This window comes from Chenopodium album, chromosome 3 (assembly GCF_948465745.1).
Source record: "Chenopodium album chromosome 3, dcCheAlbu1.1, whole genome shotgun sequence".
NCBI lineage: Eukaryota > Viridiplantae > Streptophyta > Magnoliopsida > Caryophyllales > Amaranthaceae > Chenopodium > Chenopodium album.
In genome coordinates, this window is record NC_137836.1 from 83,504,315 (window position 1) to 83,526,603 (window position 22,289).

The 22,289-nt window shown below is 36.4% G+C and overlaps 3 protein-coding genes, 1 non-coding gene and 1 pseudogene across 5 annotated transcripts; 1 reads left to right on the forward strand and 4 right to left on the reverse strand.

The window, feature by feature from the left end:
• Positions 1-1,551: 1,551 nt before the first annotated feature.
• LOC145624591 (uncharacterized) lies at positions 1,552-5,026 on the reverse strand. Its single transcript, XM_081677646.1, has 2 exons — positions 4,557-5,026; positions 1,552-2,240 (listed from the first exon to the last, which is right to left on the reverse strand). Exons 1-2 carry the CDS (start codon positions 4,876-4,878, stop codon positions 1,714-1,716), a joined length of 849 nt encoding a protein of 282 aa, XP_081533772.1. The 5' UTR covers positions 4,879-5,026; the 3' UTR covers positions 1,552-1,713.
• A 658-nt stretch (positions 5,027-5,684) lies between these two features.
• Positions 5,685-5,758, reverse strand: TRNAV-CAC (transfer RNA valine (anticodon CAC)). Its single transcript has one exon. It is a non-coding gene; the product is annotated as a tRNA-Val (tRNA).
• A 73-nt stretch (positions 5,759-5,831) lies between these two features.
• On the forward strand, positions 5,832-10,933 carry LOC145624593 (uncharacterized). Of its 2 annotated transcripts, XM_081677647.1 has the most exons (15): positions 5,836-5,993; positions 6,118-6,205; positions 6,305-6,351; positions 6,830-6,919; positions 7,022-7,075; positions 7,197-7,274; positions 7,375-7,443; positions 7,537-7,692; positions 7,769-7,895; positions 8,162-8,202; positions 8,704-8,793; positions 8,932-9,036; positions 9,767-9,946; positions 10,438-10,547; positions 10,653-10,933. In XM_081677647.1, exons 1-15 carry the CDS (start codon positions 5,952-5,954, stop codon positions 10,726-10,728), a joined length of 1,353 nt encoding a protein of 450 aa, XP_081533773.1. In that variant the 5' UTR covers positions 5,836-5,951; the 3' UTR covers positions 10,729-10,933. The 2 variants fall into 2 exon arrangements, with proteins under 2 accessions (XP_081533774.1, XP_081533773.1); XM_081677648.1 differs by lacking the exons at positions 9,767-9,946; positions 10,438-10,547; positions 10,653-10,933 and adding an exon at positions 9,115-9,683 and having other exon boundaries at positions 5,832-5,993.
• Positions 10,934-11,083: 150 nt separating this feature from the next.
• On the reverse strand, positions 11,084-13,495 carry LOC145624592 (pentatricopeptide repeat-containing protein CRR2, chloroplastic pseudogene; annotated as a pseudogene).
• A 5,356-nt stretch (positions 13,496-18,851) lies between these two features.
• On the reverse strand, positions 18,852-22,076 carry LOC145620562 (DNA-directed RNA polymerase II subunit RPB7). Its single transcript, XM_081675259.1, has 6 exons — positions 21,826-22,076; positions 21,538-21,703; positions 21,390-21,440; positions 19,903-19,968; positions 19,734-19,802; positions 18,852-19,099 (listed from the first exon to the last, which is right to left on the reverse strand). The coding sequence occupies exons 1-6, from the start codon at positions 21,939-21,941 to the stop codon at positions 19,034-19,036; spliced, it is 534 nt and encodes a 177-aa protein (XP_081531385.1). The 5' UTR covers positions 21,942-22,076; the 3' UTR covers positions 18,852-19,033.
• Positions 22,077-22,289: the final 213 nt, after the last annotated feature.

Genomic DNA, 22,289 nt, shown 5'->3' on the forward strand with positions numbered 1-22,289 from the left:
TAGGTTTCATAAAGCTGTCTTGGAGAGCTTCAACATCAACCACCATGAAATACTGCTTCTCAATCCAGCTCCAAAAATATAAAGTAATTGCGTGTTTATAAGAAAAAAAGTTTGTAAATATTTGTATGGTGTAAACTTATTCGAGGTCACTTTCTATCTTAAGGGTGTCACCTACAAATTTTTTAAGACGTCTTTAGAGAACTAATTCCTTTCTAGCTAACTTTATTTAAATATATACTATAGTGATATTTTGTAAGTAAGAATATACAAAATTACAAAGTAATATTTAGTAAATGAACTTGTTCAATGTTCATGTTACTTTTATTTTCTTTGGTGAATGGCGAACATGTTCATGATGATATTTAATTTTAATTTAACTAGCTATTTACTATAACTCTATAAGTACTTATTTCGATGTAAAATACTCCGCATTTACTATATTAGAGAACTAATTATCAATTACATGGATTTGTCACAATAATTGTAAATTAAATTCATTATCCTCGGTAATTTACTAGTCATAGTTATTATCTATAAATGGCTAACAAATGAATGGTCAAAATGCTTAAAACGTCAGTCATGAAATAATGGAGATGTGGGCCTCAAAATTATGAGTGGCTTTCCTCAATCATAAATTACTATCATGGAGTTTCTCCTTACGAAAACAACGTTTATGCCCTGGGTGATGCCGTGGACTACTATTAAAACTTTATTAGACACAAAAAATGCAATCTTTTTCTAATTTTTAATGCGATGATACATAATTTTTTTTAAAAAAAAAAAAATTAATGAAGTATGATTTTGAGGTCACGTACTCACGTGCAAAAGGTTACATTATTTGTCACTTGTTAAATTCCAGCATCCATGTTGCAGGAATATTAATTTGGGGTTTGACCATGTATGTACATCAGTACATGTACTCGTGCAATTCATACACCAAAGACAGACTAGCTGCTTCGCCAAATGTCTCTTGGGGTACTCAAATAGTGGAAATCTAACAATTTTAGGTGGTCCATGTGCACTACGAAAATAAATTATTACGATGTACTACCTCCGTTACGTTCAACTTTTTAACATTTAATCGAGGTAATATAAAAAATAAACAAATGGGACAGATAAAATAAGGTGAAAAGAGTAAGACATGTTTTTTGAAAGAATGAGATATATAAGATATGTATTTACTCCATTATGTGTTTTTCTAATGGTTAATGGATTTCTGATAAAAAAAAGTAATGGTTTATGGGAGTTGCTTTATTATACTTGAATTATATAGCTAAAATCATAGTCAATAAAGAAATAGTGTCAACTACTACCATAATATCATCATAAAGGAAATGCCGAAATGGTGCAACTAGGAAACATTAGCAAGGTCACACAATTGCATTCTAGTGCAGTAATATAAAGTACTCCGTAGATTGGTTGAATTTGGTTGCAAAAGCGAACTTCTTATCAAATGTAGCTTCAGAAACAACACATGAAGTGATCCAGACTATCTCCACTTCTGCACTCATATTTACCTATTCCCTTCTTGATTCAATTTACCTTAGAAGATTAAATAATTAAACTTCAAATTAAAATCATCTCAAACATATCAAACTAATATGTTGAAATCATCTCAGAGAGCATAAAGATTTATCAGCCTAGTCCGATTGTAAAACAGGAATATCAAAAATTGATTGGTCACAGGAGGAAAAAAAAACCCATTGTCATATTCTAGTTTGCCCTTGGAGTAGCCCATTCAACTCGAAGAATGAGATTATCATAACCATATCCATTGAGCTTATTGATGGCCCGCTCAGCATCTTCTCGGTTCGCAAAGTTCACGAACCCAAATCCTCTGCTCAACCCAGTCTTCTGGTCGATCGCAACATAAACTCTGGTGATCTGACCAAATGTCCTGAAGAGCTCATGGAGATCAGCCTCCCTGGTATCCTCAGAGAGATTGGTAACACGAACAGAGTTCTCTTCATTTCGGCGCCTCATGTCAGTGACAGTTCTCTCAGCACCTGCTCTCAAACTTGGAGGAACATATGCTCCCTTGGAGCCAGTTGTAGAAGCAGCTGCCGGTCCATCTGTGGGAGGCTTATCAACGAAGGTTTCAGGAGGTTGTGCAAGATCCTTGTAAGGACACCTTGAAGTCCAGTGGTCACCTCTCTTACCACAGGTCCTACAAAGCATGAGGACAGCACCTTTGCCGAATGGGTTATCAGATGCAGCTTTTGTTTCTTCTTTATTGGCCCCTGTCAAGAAAACAAATGTTAAAGAGCTTGCTTAAACAGGGGGTTATGAAAAATCAGTACAAGAGCTATAATTGTGCAAAATAAAAAGACAACCTTGCACCAAGAGCTCTGATCAGTGATAACAATATTTAGTACAAAGACAGGAAAACAAACAGAAGGAAACTAATTGCAATTCACAAACAAACAATTCAAGAACTAAATCAATACCATAGACACTGATCTAACACAAAATCTTTTTATGGCAGAAATTCCTAGAAACATTTTGGACCTAACCAATCAACTGTCTAGTTATTTAACAGGAATCCACCAATTCAATACTCCACATAATCAGAAACAAGTTTAGAAGGTATCATTACACTAAACAATTTTCTCACAAAAAAAGTGAAGGAAAAAAGACATTGAGTAATTAACAGCAAGAAAACACACCCCCTCGTTTCCAGAGACATGAGCAAAGTTTAGTCGATCACATTCAGAAGTACAAGGAATGTCCAATGGGGACCTTTATCTCAGCATCACATTCCTTTCTGCTAACTAATGAAGGCAAAAATCCTAGAAACTCAAACCCCAAGGCTACATTCAACTTTTCCCATCAGACCCATTCCCAATATTAATACTTTTATGTCCAACTATCAGTTTTTATGTGCAACGTTTCATTAGGGATTATTAACTGAGCTAAAAAAATCAGACCAAACATGAATAAGCAAAGAATATACCTAATTACCTACCAAACAGAAGTATTTGCAGCTAAAGACCCAACATCTATTTTTTTAGCTTTAAAGTTTTAAAGTTTGTAACATATTTAAACATATGACCACCAGATTTCAGAGAAGACTGTGCAGTATCATTGCAAACTGTCATTAGCAAACTGCTATGGGTCAGCCTGTTAGGTATAATTATCTCAGTATCTGTTGTATATGATTCTTTTTCTAGCAGTGGCTCAGTGTACAGGTCTAATTATACAAGTAACACCTATCATAATGCTACAACTATATTAGCATTAATACTACAACTAGTAACAGTGAAAATAGAGTAATTAAAATATATATATATATATATAAAAAGGGCATTAGTATATTAATAAAGTGAAGACAACAATAACAAGAGAAACAAACACAGAAAACATAAAGATCTATATGCAAGTTCATCTATTCATAAACAAGTCTCGAAGATTCAGTCAACCCGATAAACTACTAATAAGCCATATAACAACAAATTCCAATCTTGAAATTATTCTTATGGTTCAAAATGTTATTCTAATGTATTGAAGACCCCATACGCCACAGTAATAAAATTGTTTGCAGCACCAATCTAGTCTACATCAACAAAGTAGCCACCAATCCTACTTGTTACATCCAACCAAATCTATGACTTAATTAGCAAGGAGTAACATAAGGAGTGAAACTTCTAGTATATTATACTTCGTAGTTACTATCATCCCAGCCCTACCCTGATACCATAAAACCACTGATCTTATTCTCCTACCTATTATTATATCACATTTGTTATTCAGAAAACTCCCGATAATTCACATAATCATCCATCAACAAATAAAATAATATTCAGCATGCACCAAGTTATTTTTAACTCCAAACCTCCCTTCCACCCAAACTAAGCCATCTCAACTCACTTTTTTTTTTTTGACAAACTCTGTTAAAAAAAAACAACGGACCCTTCTGACCAATAATAAAAATCATCAAAACCATTACAATAAATCACCGCTAATGAAAATCATCAAAACCATTACAATAAACCTATTTCACATTCAGTATTCCATCCACTCTCCCACAAATACTAACCTCAATCCCAATCACAATCACCTACAAGTTCATCCATCAGAATAGTTTTAAATTACTTCAGGAATCACCAAATTCATAAAAACCCAAACTTTACAACCTTGAGCAGCTAATTTCCACCAGCAACCTTTAAAACATGTAAATTAATCATATTGCTAATTCAAAATACAAGCCTAATGATTAAAAAGCCTAGTTTACTGTTCTTGGCACCTCAAAATTTTCATATCTCGATAAATCCAGAACCCTATCCATCTACAATTCCCCCAAAATTCCACAAATATCCTCGAGAAATCAGGTAAGCCTTCAATTTCTTTCAATTAACCTCAATTGACAAAAATCACTCAAACAAAACAAATTCACGAGTAAATCCATTAAAAATCAAACATAAATAACACAGCCAGATTCAACAACCCTAAAATATCAACAACATCAAAATCATACAACAATTGATCAATTGCAACAAAGATCAAATTTAAAAACAGAAATAGAAACAAAAGCAAAAGAAAGCGAAATCGAAGCGAACCAGGAGGAGCAGGTCGTTCAAGGCCGATTTCTTCAGTAGAAACCATAGTAAGACGAGCGCCGACTTCTTCATGAACAGCATCACCAAATTTAGGCCAAGAACGACGTTCAATTGCCTTCTTGCTAAGATGAGCTTTAGCAAGCTTACGCACCCTAGTTGTGGTGGTAACCTTAACCTTGTTACCTTCGTCGTTAAATTTATACTCAATCACCTTTTTTACGCCATTATCATCTGGACCAATTACTTGCTTTGGAGGTAACAGCAAGAAATCCAGATCTTCGTCTTCGTCTACCTCGCCCCATCGAAGCTTGGTCTGCTGCATCTTTGTTATTTGAAGAGAGAGAAAATTAGGGTGAAGATAGAAAATAAAATTAGGGTTTTGTTTGTTTGAGGAGAGAGAAATAGCGGTAGAGATGAGAAAGAAGATTTTTTTTTTTTAAAGGGTTCGTTTTTTTTACAAAGTGGATGTTTAGTTTACGGTCTTACTCAAATACTCAGTACATAGGAAGATTAAAACTCTCATGTATATAGGCATATAGCTAGGGGTGCTGATTGAGTTGGGCAGCTCGCGAGCAACTCGTACTCGACTCGAGTTTACGCTCGGTCAAAACTCGACTTGAGTTAACTCGACTCGAATTCGACTCAACTCGAGATGTTAACGAGCATGAGTTGAACAAGCTCTAACTCGACTTGATAAGCTCGTGAGCAACTCGATAATATAATATTAATATAGAATTTGCAAACAAAGTTACTATCTTTAAACAAATTTGACACTTATTAAGTCTTAATATATATCATAAAAAAAAAGAGTAAATGTTTAATAATATCTATATAATAAAGAAACAATATAAATTGAACAAAAAAATAAACAAAGGCATATAATAATAGAAGGATCAAAATTTTAACGAGCTGATCGTGAGCTACTCTACTCGACTCGACTCGAAACTTTAACGAGCACGAGTCGAGCAGGTTTTATTTGCTCGAAACTTTAGCGAGCACAAGTAAAAAGTTTTCGAGTTGAGTCGAGCACCCCTCAGCTCGTGATCGACTCGCTCGATAAGCACCCCTATATGATATGCGTGATAACCGACTAAATTAAGGCCGTTGTCACTAGAATGAAAAAAAAATTGTCTGAGCCCGGGTTCGAACCGGGGACCTCTAGTGTGTGAGACTAGCGTGATAACCGACTACACCACCCAGACACTTTGTGTACTTCCAAGAGATTAATTATGGAATCTTAAACCAATCTCATTTATCAAAGATAACCACCAAAAATTCCATTAAAAATTCAATTCCAAATTCGAACCAAATTTCTCAAAATCAGTAAAATAAATAAACTCCGTCACCTTCATCGGCGATACACTCGCCGGCCAAATTCTCTCTCCTCAAAACGCCATGAACGCGCAGCACCACCATGCTTCTCTTGGTCGAAGAACGGTAATTCAACAAAAAAAAAAATATCAATTTTTATTTCTTCTTGTATATTCTTTCATTAATTAGATTAATTTCACTCAATTATCTGAAAAAGATTTGATCTTTCTTATTTTTGAATTAAATTTAGTTGGAAGAAATTCGGCAGAAAAGAGCTGCTGAGAGGATGAAAAAAGTGTCTTCTGGATCAGATCTTAGTACTTCTTCTAACCCACCTGGTAATAATTGTTATTGTTTTCTTGATTTTTTTTTTTTTTTTTAATATTTATTGATTATAAGAATTATTGAGTTTGGAATTTTTCTGAATTCATTTGCAGATAATGGTGGGATCAAAAAATCTGATAGTGTTTCCAGGTTTTCCGAGGTATATATCTTCAATTCCGGCTCATATTCTAATACTGGAAATTATGCTAGATAATTATGCAATGTGCATTAAGTTTTATAAAATATAATCCCATTTTTCAGTGGAATTTGAGCGCAATTTGTGATACAGTAACTGATTGTAGATTTCTTGTATAGTTGTATGATACATTGCCCTAAAGTTTTAATCTTTGTGCTTTTATATAATGAACCCCCCCCCCCCCTTTTATGGAGTGGTTATATTTCCCAGAATCAAGTTTACATAAGATGCATTGTGTTAGAATTGTTGATGTGTTGTATGGAACGTGATTCGTAGTGGATAACTAGTAGTGCAGCTGAAGGGTTTGCAAGAGTAGTGCAGGAAGTTTCAATTTTTTGGGTGAATTTGCTCCTTTTTTTTTAGGGGTTATATTCCTTAGTTTCAGATTTAGATGTTGATGCTGATTATGTTGTTGGTTGTTGATTGTTAACGTGTTGTACAGAATGATATTGGGAGTTTAGTATCACAGTTGAAGGATTTGCAAAAGAAGAATTCTGAGTTTGAAGACGAGAACTACAGACTGAGCTCCAAGGTTTTTAAGTTAACCTTATTGCAATTGTGTTAAAGTCTTGGGCTACTTCTCTGGATGTTGATGATTTACTTCTGAAATTACAATTTTGTTTTCTCTATGCAGCTTCAGGAAAAAGAAGTGGAGTGTGAATCATTGCAGAAGCGTCTTAGTGATCTGGTAGACATATTAGAATTATGCCACACTATTGGTTTTATTGGCTTTGTTTGGATAAGAACAGATCTGTATGGAAAGGGCTTTTTGATAGATGGGCTGTACTGATTTTCTCGTTGGAATGCAGGAGCAAAATACAGTACCTTCTTTGAGGAAAGCACTCAGGGATGTTGCGATGGAGAAAGATGCAGCAGTTGTTGCACGGGTATGGACATTTAAATGGAAATTAACTGTGTTATCTAGATGCTATTTAAGTCATGGTTTTGTAACCTTATACCTAAGGAATCTGGTATTTTTTAGTGTAGGAGGATCTCTCAGCACAAGTTCGGACATTGAAAAAGCGTTTCAAGGAGGCTGAAGAAGAACAATATCGAGTATGCTGAGTGTTTTTTATTTATCCTCATTTTCTCTGTTCTAATAAAATAAAATGTATGATATTCTCCCTCTTAACCATTGTTTTGCAATAGGCTGAAGAGGATGCAGCTGCTCTAAGAGCAGAACTTAATTCCATTCAGCGACAAGCATTCAATGATTCTGCTAGTAACATGGCTTCTATGAGAAACCCACCAGATCACATGCATTCTTTGGAAAAGGAGTTAGCTAACCTAAAGTTAGAGTTAGAAGTGAGTGCTTGTTTCAAAAAGCATGTTAACAATTCACTGTTATCTTTGAGTTCTCTTATGATGAATCTTGTTGCAGAGAGAGTCAAAACTTAGGCATCAAGAGCAACAAAGATTAGAAGAAGAGCAAGTTAGGGTTTCTGCTCTTATGTCAGACAAGCAGGACTTGGAATTGAAGCTTGCAGAACTGGAAAGACAAATATCAGGTAATCCTTAGAAACTTAACTTTTTTTTTGTACACATTACATGATACAGTACCACATTGTCTTTTTTATTATATATAATAAGAAGATGCGGAAGTTATGGCTTAGGAGTATAGCACTGGGTGCCTTTCTTTCATCTTGCAATGGTTATAGGGAATGGTTTTGTATCTACTAAGCTTTAGGATACCTGTATACTGGCTTTCATTAATTATTTTTGACATCAACTAGTGGACTTGCTTCCTTAATAGTCTTTTTTGTATGTGTTCCAGAAGATGTTGCCGAAAAATCATCATCGAAAGCATTTACCCAGGTCAGCCCAATCCTCCATATTGATATTGATTCTAAATTATTTTCTCCCTTGTATTGAGTTGTTTCAAGGAAGCCATGGTTGCTGTACCTTGATTTTCATTTTTCTTTATAAGCTATTTATTTCGAGCTTTGACATTCTTTTACAAGGCCGGATAACTGAAAAGAATCTAAAAAACCAATTTGGTATGCAAAAATTTGTTAAGTCTTGACATTTGATTCCAATTTTGTGTAATTAAATCGATTTATCTAATAGTATGACTTGGATTGAGATTGACACTTGGGATCTGAAAAAGTCATGTATGTGCCATTATTTTACAGCCTACAAATATCTGAAACTTCTTTTTCTTTGCTTCTATGAACTACCTTCTAATTGACTGTGGTCTTCTGATGCCGTTTGTCTCCTAATCTTGCTTCTATGAACTACCTTTTAGTTGAATGTGGTCTTTCCAATGCCGCTTGTCTCCTAATTTCACAATTTAATATTATTTTTGATATCTTGCAGCAAGACAAGGAGAAGTTGGAGGGCCAGTTGCATGATATGGCAATAATGGTTGAGAGATTAGAAGGTGGGAGGCAGAAGCTTCTGGTAGAGGTAACCTCCTTTGCTTCATTAATTATCTCTTCTTAGTGAAATCTATAACATAAACTCTTTTCTTACCCCTACTCCTTTTTTCCTAAATGCAATATTTGTTCCTTTCCCTTTGCTCAAGTTAGACTGTGTTTTTGGCAGATCGATTCTCAATCTTCAGAGATAGAGAAGCTCTTTGAGGAAAATTCAAGTCTGACATCAGCTTATCAAGAGGCTGTGGGTATCGCCTCACACTGGGAGAATCAGGTGATTTAAGTTGCTTGAAGTTTGTCTATACTGTTGTTCACTAAGGTATTAATCTGATACATTGTATGTGTATTCTAGATAGCTATCTGCGCTTCAAATCCTCCCTATTATTCGTCCTGTCAGATATCCCCTGGTGATGTCTTAATCTCAGGTTATTATAAACTAAGACCTTTACTTTCAGGGTTTTGAAAAGTCTCTAGTGCACAAATGTAAGATTTGAATCCCTTAATAGACATAGAGACTAAAGTTGTGCATCTATGTCATTTCATGATGAACTTTTTTTTTGTTTTGGTATCTGAAACAATTTTGTAAACATTAGTATGTTGTGAGGAATCAGAAACAAGATTTATTGAAACGTAGAAATAGAAAAAACATGGAAACACAATTTTCAAGGAATCAAGAAACAAGGAAAGTAAGTGAAACTAATATCAAGAAATTTGAAGTTATTTGCACTGTTTTTACAATAATGAATATATCGAGAAGGTATCAGAGTTAATTAGGATTTAGTGAAGAGACTAGAAAAAGATAGGGCCATTTTGGGACTTTCAAAATACGTATATGGGAAGAACTTGTTGGCTATTTAAAGAAGAAATGATCCCTGACTTTTCAGGTTTCCATAATTCCGTAATAGAAAACCTGACCTACATAAGGTGATAAGGGTTTCATTTCTACAGTATATATAGTTGTTTTAATCACAAAACAGAACTCGCCTAATTTTGTAATAATACAGGTCAAAGAATGTCTCAAGCAAAATGAAGAGCTACGAGGGATGCTAGATAAGCTGAGAACAGAACAAATCAATACTATGTCGTCAAATGGGGTGCAGTTGACTAACGGCTCTCCGGGGACAAACAATTATGGGAAAAGTGATACTGAATCACCTGATACAAATGATATACTGAAACTCAAGGTAAGTTTTTGGCATTCAGAGATAGAATGCATGGCTTTCTTCTGGTGTGCCATAAAAACTTGCAGACGTTCTTTCTCAGCTTGTTTTTTTTGGTACTCCCTCTATCAGAAATTGGTCACATTGTTCCTAGTCCGTCCTATACCCCTCACTCCCTCAGAAGGATATGACATTGATTTACAGAAAGACCTTTATGAGTAAAATAATTATATATATCCATATACTTCCCTTTTTACCAATTAAATTTAGTGGGGGTGGGGTGGGTGGGTGGTAAATGGTAATATTAAGAGATTCAATCAGGCATAAACCAGCACCCTTTTGCGTAAGGTTACCACTTTTTCCAAACATCTCAAAATTATACTTTGACTATTAATTCAGCTTCAGGGAGTTTGATTAGTAATTATGAGTCGTAAGTTTAGTCAAAATAAACTTTCAATCTGTTATTGCATCTTAAACCTGTCGAATTTGATTTGTATCTGCAATACTGCATTCAGGGTCAACTGCTCAGGGAGCAAAGCAGAGCAGAGAGTTTGTCTGCAGAGGTCATGCAACTTTCTTTGCAGCTGCAACAAACCTCACGGGCATATACGGGTCTTGCACGCCTGTAAGTCTTCCTCTTTAAAATACTGTTCCTAATTTCTGGATGTGGAGTATATGCTGTAAATTATCTAAATTTGACATGTGATGTGGATTGGTTAAAATGTTTCAGCTACAAACCAGTGCTGCGAAATATTGAGAGCAATTTGATGAAGGTGAAGCATGACGGAGTACTCCTGGCGAAATGATCTGGGAATACTTATTTTTGATGTGTTATACTTGATATCACAGAGACAATGTACAATTGACCAGAAAAGTAGATATGATACTTATATTGAGTTTGTGTTTTTTGTTTTTGGTGTATTCTTTCCCAGGACTACAATGTTGTGTTATACTCCTTAGAGTCCTTACCATAGAAACTTGAAGAAAAGAATCTATTGTTTTGATTAATCACTTTTTGGCTTGTTGCAAATTGAGATCAACTCTTCAACATCTGAAACAATAGTTGTCCCTCCTCCCCTCATATCGCCAAGTTATGTTCTGAGCCCCCTTACACCTGAGTAGCCGTGCTAGCTTTGATGCACAACGTTGAGGGATATTTTGATTCATGCAGTACAAGTATAAATCCCAAACACCAAATGAAGCATAATAAAAATAATATTACTTTGACAAAGGTTCATTGGGCACATAAACTACTTAGCTCATTGTCCTGAAAACAGTCGAGATTCAATAAGACTGATAAATGACGCAACAGCGATCTACCGAATAAAAAAAAAATGATGCAACTGCAAAGGAACTGTGAAAAAAAAAAAAAAAACCTACTACGTATAATTTGTTTATTTTCTTGTGGTCACTGTACAACATATAAAATCATCTAGATCCAACTGAGATTTCTTTATGTTGTTAAGGTATAAAGAATCAGCATAAATTTTACATGAAACTACCAGTAATCGCCACAGGAGCAAACACCATCACGAAAATGATGAATGCGATTAACATCCCTAACCATAATCTCCCTGCCGGTAAATCTGGAGATAAACTTGGTCATAGTATGACAATCTTCACATAACCTTAGGTTCTTAGTGATCCTTATGGTTTCTCCCTTTCTAGTATTTATGAGTCCAAAGCCAACAGCTAGTTTTTCACTGTGTCCCAGGAGAATCCGTTCTTTCAACTTCTCTTCAAGGTCATAGAGAACAAGTTCGGTCCGTGGGGTATATCCCTGCTGCTTCATCTCCTCAGAAAACTCAGCCAAAAGAGCATGAATCAGCTCAATCTGGGGGTTAAGTTCATCAACTGACATGAACGAGTAGATCTTCCTTCTCACTTCAATCCAACTTCGACCAAAAACCTTCTGCAGTCCCTGGGCTTCTAGAAGCTGCTTCACTCTCTTCACTTCATACCACATTCCAGCTTCTGCATAAATATCAGCCAACAGCACATAATTTCCAGCATTGGCAGGTTCGAGTTTAAAAAGTTGAGTGCTTGCTCTCTCTGCAAGCTCGACATTACCGTGAATCTTACATGAGCCAAGGAGAGAACCCCAAACTTTTGGTCCTGGCTTAATTTTCATCTCTTCTATAACTTTAGCTGCTTCTTTTATTCGATTGGCACGGCCTAATAGATCTACCAGGCATGCATAGTGCTCTACACTAGGAGAAATCCCATGCTGCTCGGTCATTGAATCAAATAACCTTTTTCCCATATCAGCAAGCCCTGCATGACTACAAGCTCCTAATACACTCACAAAAGAGATGGCACTGGGTTTAATTCCCCTACTAAGCATTTCCTCAAAAACGCGAACAGCCTTCATGCCAAAACCATGAATTCCATAACTAGAAATCAACGTATTCCAAGAAACAACATCCCTCTTATCCATCTGGTCAAAAATCTTTTGTGTAACCTCGAGTTTCCCACATCTTGAATACATAGTCATGAGGGCGCTAGTAACTGGCAATATGGAATCAAGATTTCTTCTCAATATATAACAGTGCATCATCCTGCCTTGTTCCAAAGCTGCAAGAGCAGCACAGGCTTGAAGTACATTAACCATAGTCACCGAATTAGGCGACAAATCACTAATCTCATACACCATCTCATGAAAAAGATTCAGTGCCTCCAATGGCCTTTCATTTTTAGCATAACAAGCAATCATAGCACTCCACGACACGACATTTTTATCAGGCATCCCATCGAAAATATAGCTAGCATACGACACATTCCCAAACTTAGCATACATATCTAGCAAAGTTGTCATAATATGCACATGGGTTTCATACCCATGTCGCAAAATCCGGCCATGAATCTCCTTCCCTTTCTCCAACAACGAAGTAGTAATTGATTCAGACACAACACAAGCCTTAATTGCATAAGTATGAGTAAACCTATCACAAGGCATACCAATCCTATTCATCTCCCTGTAAAGACCCAACGCATCAACCCCATAACCAGCCAATGTAAGAGCACGCAAAATAGCATTCCAAACATAAATAGTTCTCCTAGGAATTTTATCAAACACTTGGCGTGCATAATCAATACAGTCCAATTCCGAGTACATATCAATCAATTTAGTAGCCAAAAAGGGATCTTGATCAAACCCATTATCAACAATGTTGCGATGAACAGCAAAAGCGTCAGGAAAAGACTTTTGGAGGGCACAAGAGAGGATTAAGAGCTCGTAAGTTTGTTGGGTTGGTTTGGATTCTGAAGAAAGAAGATGAAGGGCTTGTTTGAGATTGCCTTTCTTGCATAATGACTGAATTGTGGGGTTCTTGTTGGCAGTTTCAGCGGCGGCGCCGGCGGCGGAAGAGCAGAAAACGACGGTGGTGATGGGTTGTTTGGAAGATGTTCTGTGTTTGATTGGTAAGAGAGAGAATGGTGGTTTGATGATTTGGGGAGAATTAAGTACCCACATCACATTGAAAAGATTTGATTTTTTTTCTGGGTTGATGATTAAATTTGGTTTCTTCTTCAGTATAATTTTGATTAGTATGGTTAAAAAGCTCAATTGTTTGGTGCCACAGATATAAGTAAGCCTTTCTCTCGTTGTTTGAACTTCGAAGGAGCCAAATCATACGAAACTAGAGCTGTCAATTCGGGAATTCAAGTCGGGTTTAGGTCGGGTCAAATTAGGTCTCGGGTTAAATCAAGATCAGGTTATGTCGGGTCAATCTAGTTTCAGATCAGATTCAGGTTGGGTCAATTTCAGTTCAAGTTATAACGGGTCGTTCACCTTTTCGGATATAGGTTGGGTTCAATTCGAGTTAAAATCAGATCGGGTTCAATTTGAGGTTCGGGTTGTGCTGAGTTGGGTTTGGATGGGTTAAAAAGATGGTACATTTGGGTTTGGGTTAGTATTGAGTCGGGTTCTGGTTCAAGTTCAATTCTAATAAATATCGATGTGGTCAAGTTGAACTATATAATTACGCCTTCCATAATTTGATCAAGCATCATCAAGATTTTATTAAACCTATATACGAGTAATAGAGAACAAAAGTTATATAAGCTGGACAAAAGATTTTATTAAATCGGATTGTACAGAATTATACCAGTATATAAGCTGAATAAAAGGTATATAAAATTTAATTAAACCTTCCATGACTCGGGTTCATGTTTTAATTGGGTCGGGAACTAGTTCAGGTTCGGATTGTTTTCGAACCGGATTAAATCGGTTGACGGTTACTATCAGGTCGAAGGCAGGTTCGGGTTCAGGTCCTAAAGTATTGGATCAAATGGGCTTTCAGTTAAGATCAGGTCTGGATCAGGTCAGGTTACAGGTCACTAGTTTCACTCCATTGTTCAAGTACAGGCTGAGTTCAGATTTTTGTCCATTAAGGGCGGGTTCTCGGGTCGGGTCAGTTTTTGACAGCTCTACCTATAACACACACTTTTTGAGGAAATTTTAGGATTTCGGAGTCCGGTGGCAAAAAGTGTTGAGACCCTAGGGGATATATCTCAGGGTCAAATAATGCCGCTTGAAACCATAATATGTTGTCATAAACGTACGTGGTAGGCTTGAGTTTACGAAATCAATGAAAGTTGTGAACGGGTAAAATGACCGTTTAAAAGCATATTGGACGGTTCCACCGACCCAATTCGACACCCGGAGGGTATTAGGGACCATGGTAAACATCTCGGTAATATTTATTTTCGGGCGAAAAAAGGTCAAAAAATTACAAAATCGAAGGCTATAATCCACGCTTTTTGATGAAATTTTAAGGTTTCAGAGCCCGGTTGCGAAAAGACTTGAGACCCCTAAGGGTACATATGGGGGTCATATAATGTCGTTTGAAACCATATATGATCATCATATGTTGTCATAAACGTCCGTGGTAGGCTTGAGCTTACGAAATCGGTGCAAGTTGCGAACGGGTAAAATGACCGTTTCAGGACATATTGGACGGTTCCACCGACCCAATTGGACTCCCAAAGGGTATTAGGGACCATGGTAAACATCTCGACAATTTTCATTTCCGGACGAAAAAAGGTTAAATAATTACAAAATCAAAGGCTATAATACACGCTATTTGAGGAAATTTTGATGTTTCAAGGCCCGGTGGCGAAAAGTGTTGAGACCCTAGGGGATATATCTCGGAGTCATATAATGCCGTTTGAAACCATATATGATCATTATATGTTGTCATAAACGTCCGTAGTAGGCTTGAGTTTACGAAATCACTTCAAGTTGTGAACGGGTAAAATAACCGTTTAAGGGCATATTGGATGGTTCCAACGACCCAAATGGACTCTCGGAGGGTATTAGGGACCATGGTAAACATCTCGACAATTTTGATTTTCGGGCGAAAAAGGTCAAATAATTACAAAATCGAAGGTTATCCACGCTTTTTGATGAAATTTTAAGGTTTCGGAGCCCGGTTGCGAAAATCCTTGAAACCCCTAAGGGTACATCTTGTGGTGATATAATGTCGTTTGAAACCATATATGATCATCATATGTTGTCATAAACGTCCGTGGTAGGCTTGAGTTTACGAAATCGGTGCAAGTTGCGAACGGGTAAAATGACCGTTTCAGGAAATATTGGACGATTCCAACGACCCAATTGGACTCCCAAAGGGTATTAGGGTCCATGGTAAACATCTCGACAATTTTTTTTTTTCCGGACGAAAAAAGGTCAAAAAATTACAAAATCAAAGGCTATAATACACACTATTTGAGGAAATTTTGATGTTTCAAGGCCCGGTGGAGAAAAGTGTTGAGATCCTAGGGGATATATCTCGGTGTCATATAATGCCGTTTGAAACCATATACGATCATAATATGTTGTCATAAACGTTCGTAATAGGCTTGAGTTTACGAAATCACTATAAGTTGTGAACGGGTAAAATGACCGCTTAAGGGCATATTGGATGGTTCCAACGACCCAACTGGACTCCCGGAGGGTATTAGGAACCATGTTAAACATCTCGGCTATTTGATTTTCGGGCGAAAAAAGGTAAAAAAAACTACAAAATCGAAGGCTATAATCCAGGCTTTTTGATGAAATTTTAAGGTTTCGGAGCCCGGTTGCGAAAATCCATGAGACCACTAAGGGTACATCTCGTGGTCATATAATGTCATTTGAAACCATATATGATCATCATATGTTGTCATAAACGTCCGTGGTAGACTTGAGTTTACGAAATCACTACAAGTTGTGGACGGGTAAAATGACTGTTTAAGGGCATATTGGACAGTTCCACTGGCCTAATTGGACTCCTGGAGAGTATTAGATACCATAATTAACATCTCGGGAATTTTTATTTCCAGATGAAAAATAGGCAAAAAATTACAAAATTGAAGGTTATAATAATCCATGCTTTTTGAGGTTTCGAAGCCCGGTGGTAAAACGTGCTGAGACCCTTAAGTATAAATCTCTAGGTCAAATAATGTTGTTTGAAACAATATATGATCATTATATGTTGTCATAAACGTATGTGGTAGGCTTGAGTTTACGAAATCATTGCAAGTTGTGAACAGGTAAAATGACCTTTTAAGGGCATATTGGATGGTTCCACCGACCCAATTTGACTCTCGGAGGATATAAGGGACCAAGGTAAACATCTCGGCAATTTTTATTTCCGGGCTAAAAAATGTCAAAAAATTACAAAATTGAAGGTTATAATCCACGCTTTTTAGGAAAATTTGAGGTTTCGGGGCCCGGTGGCGAACAACCTTGAGACCTTAAGGGATACATCTCAGGGTCATATAATGCCTTTTGAAACCACATATAATCAGTATAGTTTGTCATAAACGTCCGTGGTAGGCTTGAGTTTACGAAATTATTGCAAGTTGTAAACGGGTAAAATGACCGTTTAAGGACATATTGGATGGTTCCACCGACCTAATTGGTCTCCCGGAGGCTATTAGATACCATGGTAAGCATCTTGGTAATTTTTTATTACCGGGTGAAAAAAGGTCAAAAAATTACAAAATTGAAGGCTATAATCCATGCTTTTTAAGGAAATTTTGAGGTTTAGGGGCCTATGGCGAAAAGCCTTGAGACCCTAAGGGATGCATCTCGGGGTCATATAATGCCATTTGAATCCATATATGATCATTATATGTTGCCATAAACGTCCGTGGTAGGCTTGAGTTTATAAAATCGGTGCAAGTTGCGAACGGGTAGAATGACCGTTTAAGGGCATATTGGATGGTTCCACCGACCCAATTGGACTCTTGGAGGGTATTAGGGACCATGGTAAGCTTCTCAACAATTTTTATTTCCGGGCGAAAAAAAAAGATTAAAAAATTACAATATTGAAGGCTATAATCCACGTTGTTTTAGGAAATTTTGAGGTTTTGGGGTCCGGTGGCGAAAATCCTTGAGACTCTAAGGGATACACATCGGGGTCATATAATGCCGTTTGAAAGCATATATGATCATTATTTATTGTCATAAACGTCCGTGTAGGCTTGAGTTTACGAAATCATTACAAGTTGTGAACGGTTAAAATGTCCGTTTAAGGGCATATTGGACTGTTCTACCGACCCAATTTGACTCCTGGAGGATATTAGGGATCATGGTAAACATCTCGGCAATTTTTATTTCCGGGCGAAAAAAGGTTAAAAAATACAAAATTGAAGGCTATAATCCACGGTTTTTGAGGAATTTTGAGGTTTTGGGGTCCGGTGGCGAAAAGTGTTGAGACTCTAAGTAATATATCTCGGTGTCATATAATGCCGTTTGAAACCATATATGATCATTATATGTTGTCATAAACGTACGTGATACGCTTGAGTTTACGAAATCATTTCAAGTTGTAAACGGGTAAAATGACCGTTTAAATGCATATTGGACGGTTCCAACGACCTAATTTGACTCTCGGAGGATATTAGGGACCATGGTAAACATCTCGACAATTTTTATTTTCGGGCGAAAAAAGGTAAAAAAAATTACAAAATTGAAGGCTATAATTCACGCTTTTTTTAGGAAATTTTGAGGTTTCGGGGCCCCCTGTTGGGGAAAAGCATTGAAACCCTAAAGGATACATCTCGGGGTTATATAATGCCGTTTGAATCCAGATATGATCATTATATGTTGTCATAAACGTCCGTGGTAGGCTTGATTTTACGAAATCACTGCAAATTGTGAACAGGTAAAATGACCATTTAAGGGCATATTGGATGATTCCACCGACCCAATTTGACTCCCGAAGGATATTAGGGACCATGGTAAACATCTCGGCAATTTTTATTTCCGAGAGGAAAAAGGTCAAAAAAATTACATAATTGAAAGCTATAATCCACGCTTTTTAAGGAAATTTTGAGGTTTAGGGGCCTGTGGCGAAAAGCCTTAAGACCCTAAGGGATACATCTCGGGCTCATATAATTCCGTTTGAAACCACATATGATCATTATATGTTGTCATACGTCCGTGGTAGGCTTCAGTTTACGAAATCACTTCAAGTTGTGAAAAGTCGTTTAAGGCCATATGGGATGGTCCCACCGACCCAATTGGACTCTTGGAGGGTTTTAAGGATCATGGTAAACATCTCAGCAATTATTATTTACCGACGGAAAAAGGTAAAAAAAAATTACAAAATTGAAGTTTAAAATTCTAAAGTACAACATAAGAGCTGAGCTTACATATTTGAGTAACCGATCTATTGTATACAAGTACAATGAGTCAATGAAGTTTTCTCCTAGTTTAGGGAGTCTCTAATGAAGTGTCCCCCTCTTTTGGATTTGTGTAGTACTGTTACGACTTTAGGACACACATTACTACTACACATTTAGACATCTTTTGAATATTTGTCAAAGAAAGTATTTTTGCCTCATTAACAAGATAATTAACGTGCAGTGAAATGTCCTAATTACCTTTAATCATATAAAGCTTTAGAGACATTTCACCTCAATTAGTTAAAGACAAATGTTTAAATATCCAACAACTTGTTTGATTAAACTTTAATAGACGAATTAGTAATGCAGTTCGTATGACACTACAATCCAGGACCAGAATTTCCTGGTTCATACAAAGAGTATTAATATGGTTAGCTTGGAGCGTTTATATTCCAAAACTAGATTCAAAAGCTAAAAGACAGCTTGAATTTCCTTCTATGATGTAGCGCCAGGATCACTAATCACGCCCAGAAAATCATCTTTGATTGTACCAATGCAGAACTGCAAAATATCAAAAACAGAACGCTTACAATTGGAGCCAAAAAAACAAAAGCTACAGACAAACCTAGCAAATTTGTTGGATCAAATCCCTCCACTCCATAACAGTCACTAATGTTTTTAGAGATTAAGCTTAGATAGCCAATTAGTGTGACACTAGATATGAAATGTAGGGAGTGCTACTAGTGTGGCATAATTACATGTTTACTCAAATTAAGGACAGGAATATGTTGTCATATAAGATTAAAAAGCACACACTTGGATATTAACGCATAATTTACCACTTTCAAAAAATTTCTACTTGCATTCCAATTGCCAACATCATGAGCAATGGTGATTCTCACTCAAAATCCTACATCTTTCAATCTACCTCAAAGTAGTCCAACCCTCAATCTCATACTCACATGACTATTTGACCTACCACATCACACGAAAACTTAGAAGAAAATCTCAAACTGGACGACACATGAGCACTTAGATGCAACGTGTACTTCATGTGGAGCATGTGAATGTAGAATGAACCCTAAGAAAACTAGGGCATAAGAGGAAAAACTGAGCTTCAGATATATTAGTAAGTGGAGAGTCAGGATAGCAACTGCATAATGCAATTTTGTGCGAAAGGAGAAGGTAGGCATACAATTTCTGTGGCATCAACTCGAGTTCCAATAATCTTCAACCGTACTTCAGTGTCTTTCTGAATCTTAACCTGCCAAAATCAGTCATACTGGGTCAAGTTCTGCACAATGATGAGACAAACAATTACCAACAACAGCAATTAAGCATCTTGGGATCTTAAGAGAACATACTGATCCATCTGATGTGGTATAATTTGGTGTATCAGCAGATTGGAACTCCATATCATCCGGTATCAGCTACATACAATTAAAAGATACATTCAAATCATAAAAACCTCAAACCAAACTACTTCGTATAATTCATTACGACAATAAAATAAAGATCAAATCAATGCAAATATACTATTATGACAAAAAATTGAAGATACTACAAGCACATTACCATATCACCAAATACTTGACATGAAAAATCACTACAAACTAAAAGAAAACTCACATGATTAGACACAAAGACCTCAACAGGACCAGCCTCAGCAAAATCCACTTAGAAATTGTCGAATTGTGATTGTGAGGTCAATTAAGGACAGAAAGAACAATTTTATGCTACTTACAAAAATTAAAAAACATAAAAATAAAACAAGATAAATTCCAACAGCAAGCCAGCAACAACAGTTAAGAAATAAGGAAAACCAAAATTTTTGACAACATCTACTTGTTTAGGAAATCTGGGCACCAAGCTGATATGTTCATATATATTTGGAACCAAATTGGAAGAGGAAGCCTAACTCGTGTTCAGCTTTGTAGCACCAATCCTATTGCAGATTAGAGCAGGAGCCTAAATTTTTTTTAACTTCACCGATGAATATCTACTTACAGAATATAGAAAGAAACTCAATAAAGTTTCAACTAGACAGTGTTTATTTAAGGCTGCCATAGGTTTTTTTTATTAGTTTAATTTATGAAGTAATTTCGAGATGCAGGAGGATTAAAAGAACTATAGGCCATTCAACATAAATAAAAGACACATGTCACAGCTTATATGCATCAACTGCATATCCCTGTGGATAAATCATCATGGAACATGATTAAGGTCCAAAATGGCTGGTTTCTTAAGTGTTTTAATTTGTTTTGTCTCCTATTTTCAAATGAGTTTGAATATTAGTTCACTTATACACTCTGTTTAGAGTTTCTAGAGGGGTGTTTGAGGGGGCATTACATTATAAAATTCTTAATGATTCTTGATGAGGGGCAGGATTAGCTAAAGTAGCCAAGAAGTGATACAAACAATATCCACAAATTATAAACACCAGTTAAGAACACAAACTGCAGTAAAATCAGGAGCTCTAAAGATGTGGAGTTACAACTTCAAACTTCTAATGGGTTGAGATGGTTCAATTACTTGTAAGTGTTGTAACCCCTATGGCATTATCTATGACAAAGACAACAAAGTGTTTTAAGCCTATTCAAACGATACCGTAGCCAGTGCTACAGTGAAGTTCATATACCACAAAGCACACAAATGTCAAAACAAAAAAGGCAATAACAACAATTAAAGATCATAATGGAAATTATCAGAACAGCCAAGTTTATGATAATTAAAAGTCCGATTACTCCGTCACATCGAAATAATCAACCTTAAAAAGCAAATTCTGTTCACAGACTTGGCATTGGATATAGAAGGTTTTTTTTTTTTTTTTACAAACTCAAAGAAAACTCACATGATTAGACACAAAAACCTGAACAGGACCAGCCTCAGCAAAGAAACCCATCTGCAAATTTTCAAACAACAATCACAAAAATCGCTTTAATAAGCAGAATTAATCAACAAAGATTCAAATTAACAAAGGGTTTAGATGGGTTTAATACCTTATTAACCATAGTAACAACAGCTTCAAGAATCTCACCCTTAAAAGGGCGAAAAACAACACATTTATACTTAACAGGGAAAGTAACAAACCCAGTTCCATCCCTAATTAAACCCTTGCCAACATGCTCAATTCCCATGATTGCCACCACAAATCCATGGCGCCCACTGTAAAAAATCGAAAATTGGAAGAAACCCAGAAAACCCAATTCAATTAATTTCAATCTAAGTGAGAAATTACATAGATAGAAGTTGAATCGAAAAAATTAGGATTTGATTTAGAGAAAAACCTGCAAGTACCCTCAACATCTTTCATGAGCTTGGACACTAGTTTATCACGAAGGCGCGCGCCAAAGTGGCGGGGGTGAAGCTGCATATTTCTCTCGAGTATAATGTGGAAAAACATTGCTCCTGATTTTTCCAGTAAAAAAAAAAAAAAAAAAAAAAATTGCAGAGGGAAAGTGAGGAGAGAGAAAAAAAATTTGCAGAGGGAAAGTGGGGAGAGAGAAATTATGCACGATTATGTGAATGAGAGTTTGGGATTAAAAGTGAGGAGAGAGAAAAGTGAGGAGAGGGTGGGAATCTATGTTACTCGGACTCTTTCATTTACCTCACGTGTCCGTGTTGACACGACTCGTGTTGGACACCGACACCGACACTTGGACATTTTATTTTTAACTAAAAACACAATATTTTTCAAGAAAATGGGCGAGTCCGATACTTGGACACCCGTGTCTAATTGGACACTTCATCC

What these genes read in the sequence shown, in the direction of transcription:
- LOC145624593 (XM_081677647.1), top strand. Translation starts at nt 5,952, where the DNA reads ATGAACGCGCAGCACCACCATGCTTCTCTTGGTCGAAGAACG. An exon ending in TACTTCTTCTAACCCACCTG is followed by an intron (nt 6,206 to 6,304) that starts GTAATAATTGTT and finishes ATTCATTTGCAG; the next exon opens with ATAATGGTGGGATCAAAAAA. An exon ending in GTGTTTCCAGGTTTTCCGAG is followed by an intron (nt 6,352 to 6,829) that starts GTATATATCTTC and finishes CGTGTTGTACAG; the next exon opens with AATGATATTGGGAGTTTAGT.
- LOC145620562 (XM_081675259.1), bottom strand. Translation starts at nt 21,941, where the DNA reads ATGTTTTTCCACATTATACTCGAGAGAAATATGCAGCTTCACCCCCGC. An exon ending in GATGTTGAGGGTACTTGCAG is followed by an intron (nt 21,704 to 21,825) that starts GTTTTTCTCTAA and finishes GATTTTTTACAG; the next exon opens with TGGGCGCCATGGATTTGTGG. An exon ending in TTGTTACTATGGTTAATAAG is followed by an intron (nt 21,441 to 21,537) that starts GTATTAAACCCA and finishes GAAAATTTGCAG; the next exon opens with ATGGGTTTCTTTGCTGAGGC.
- LOC145624591 (XM_081677646.1), bottom strand. Translation starts at nt 4,878, where the DNA reads ATGCAGCAGACCAAGCTTCGATGGGGCGAGGTAGACGAAGACGAAGAT. An exon ending in TGAACGACCTGCTCCTCCTG is followed by an intron (nt 2,241 to 4,556) that starts GTTCGCTTCGAT and finishes TTTTCTTGACAG; the next exon opens with GGGCCAATAAAGAAGAAACA.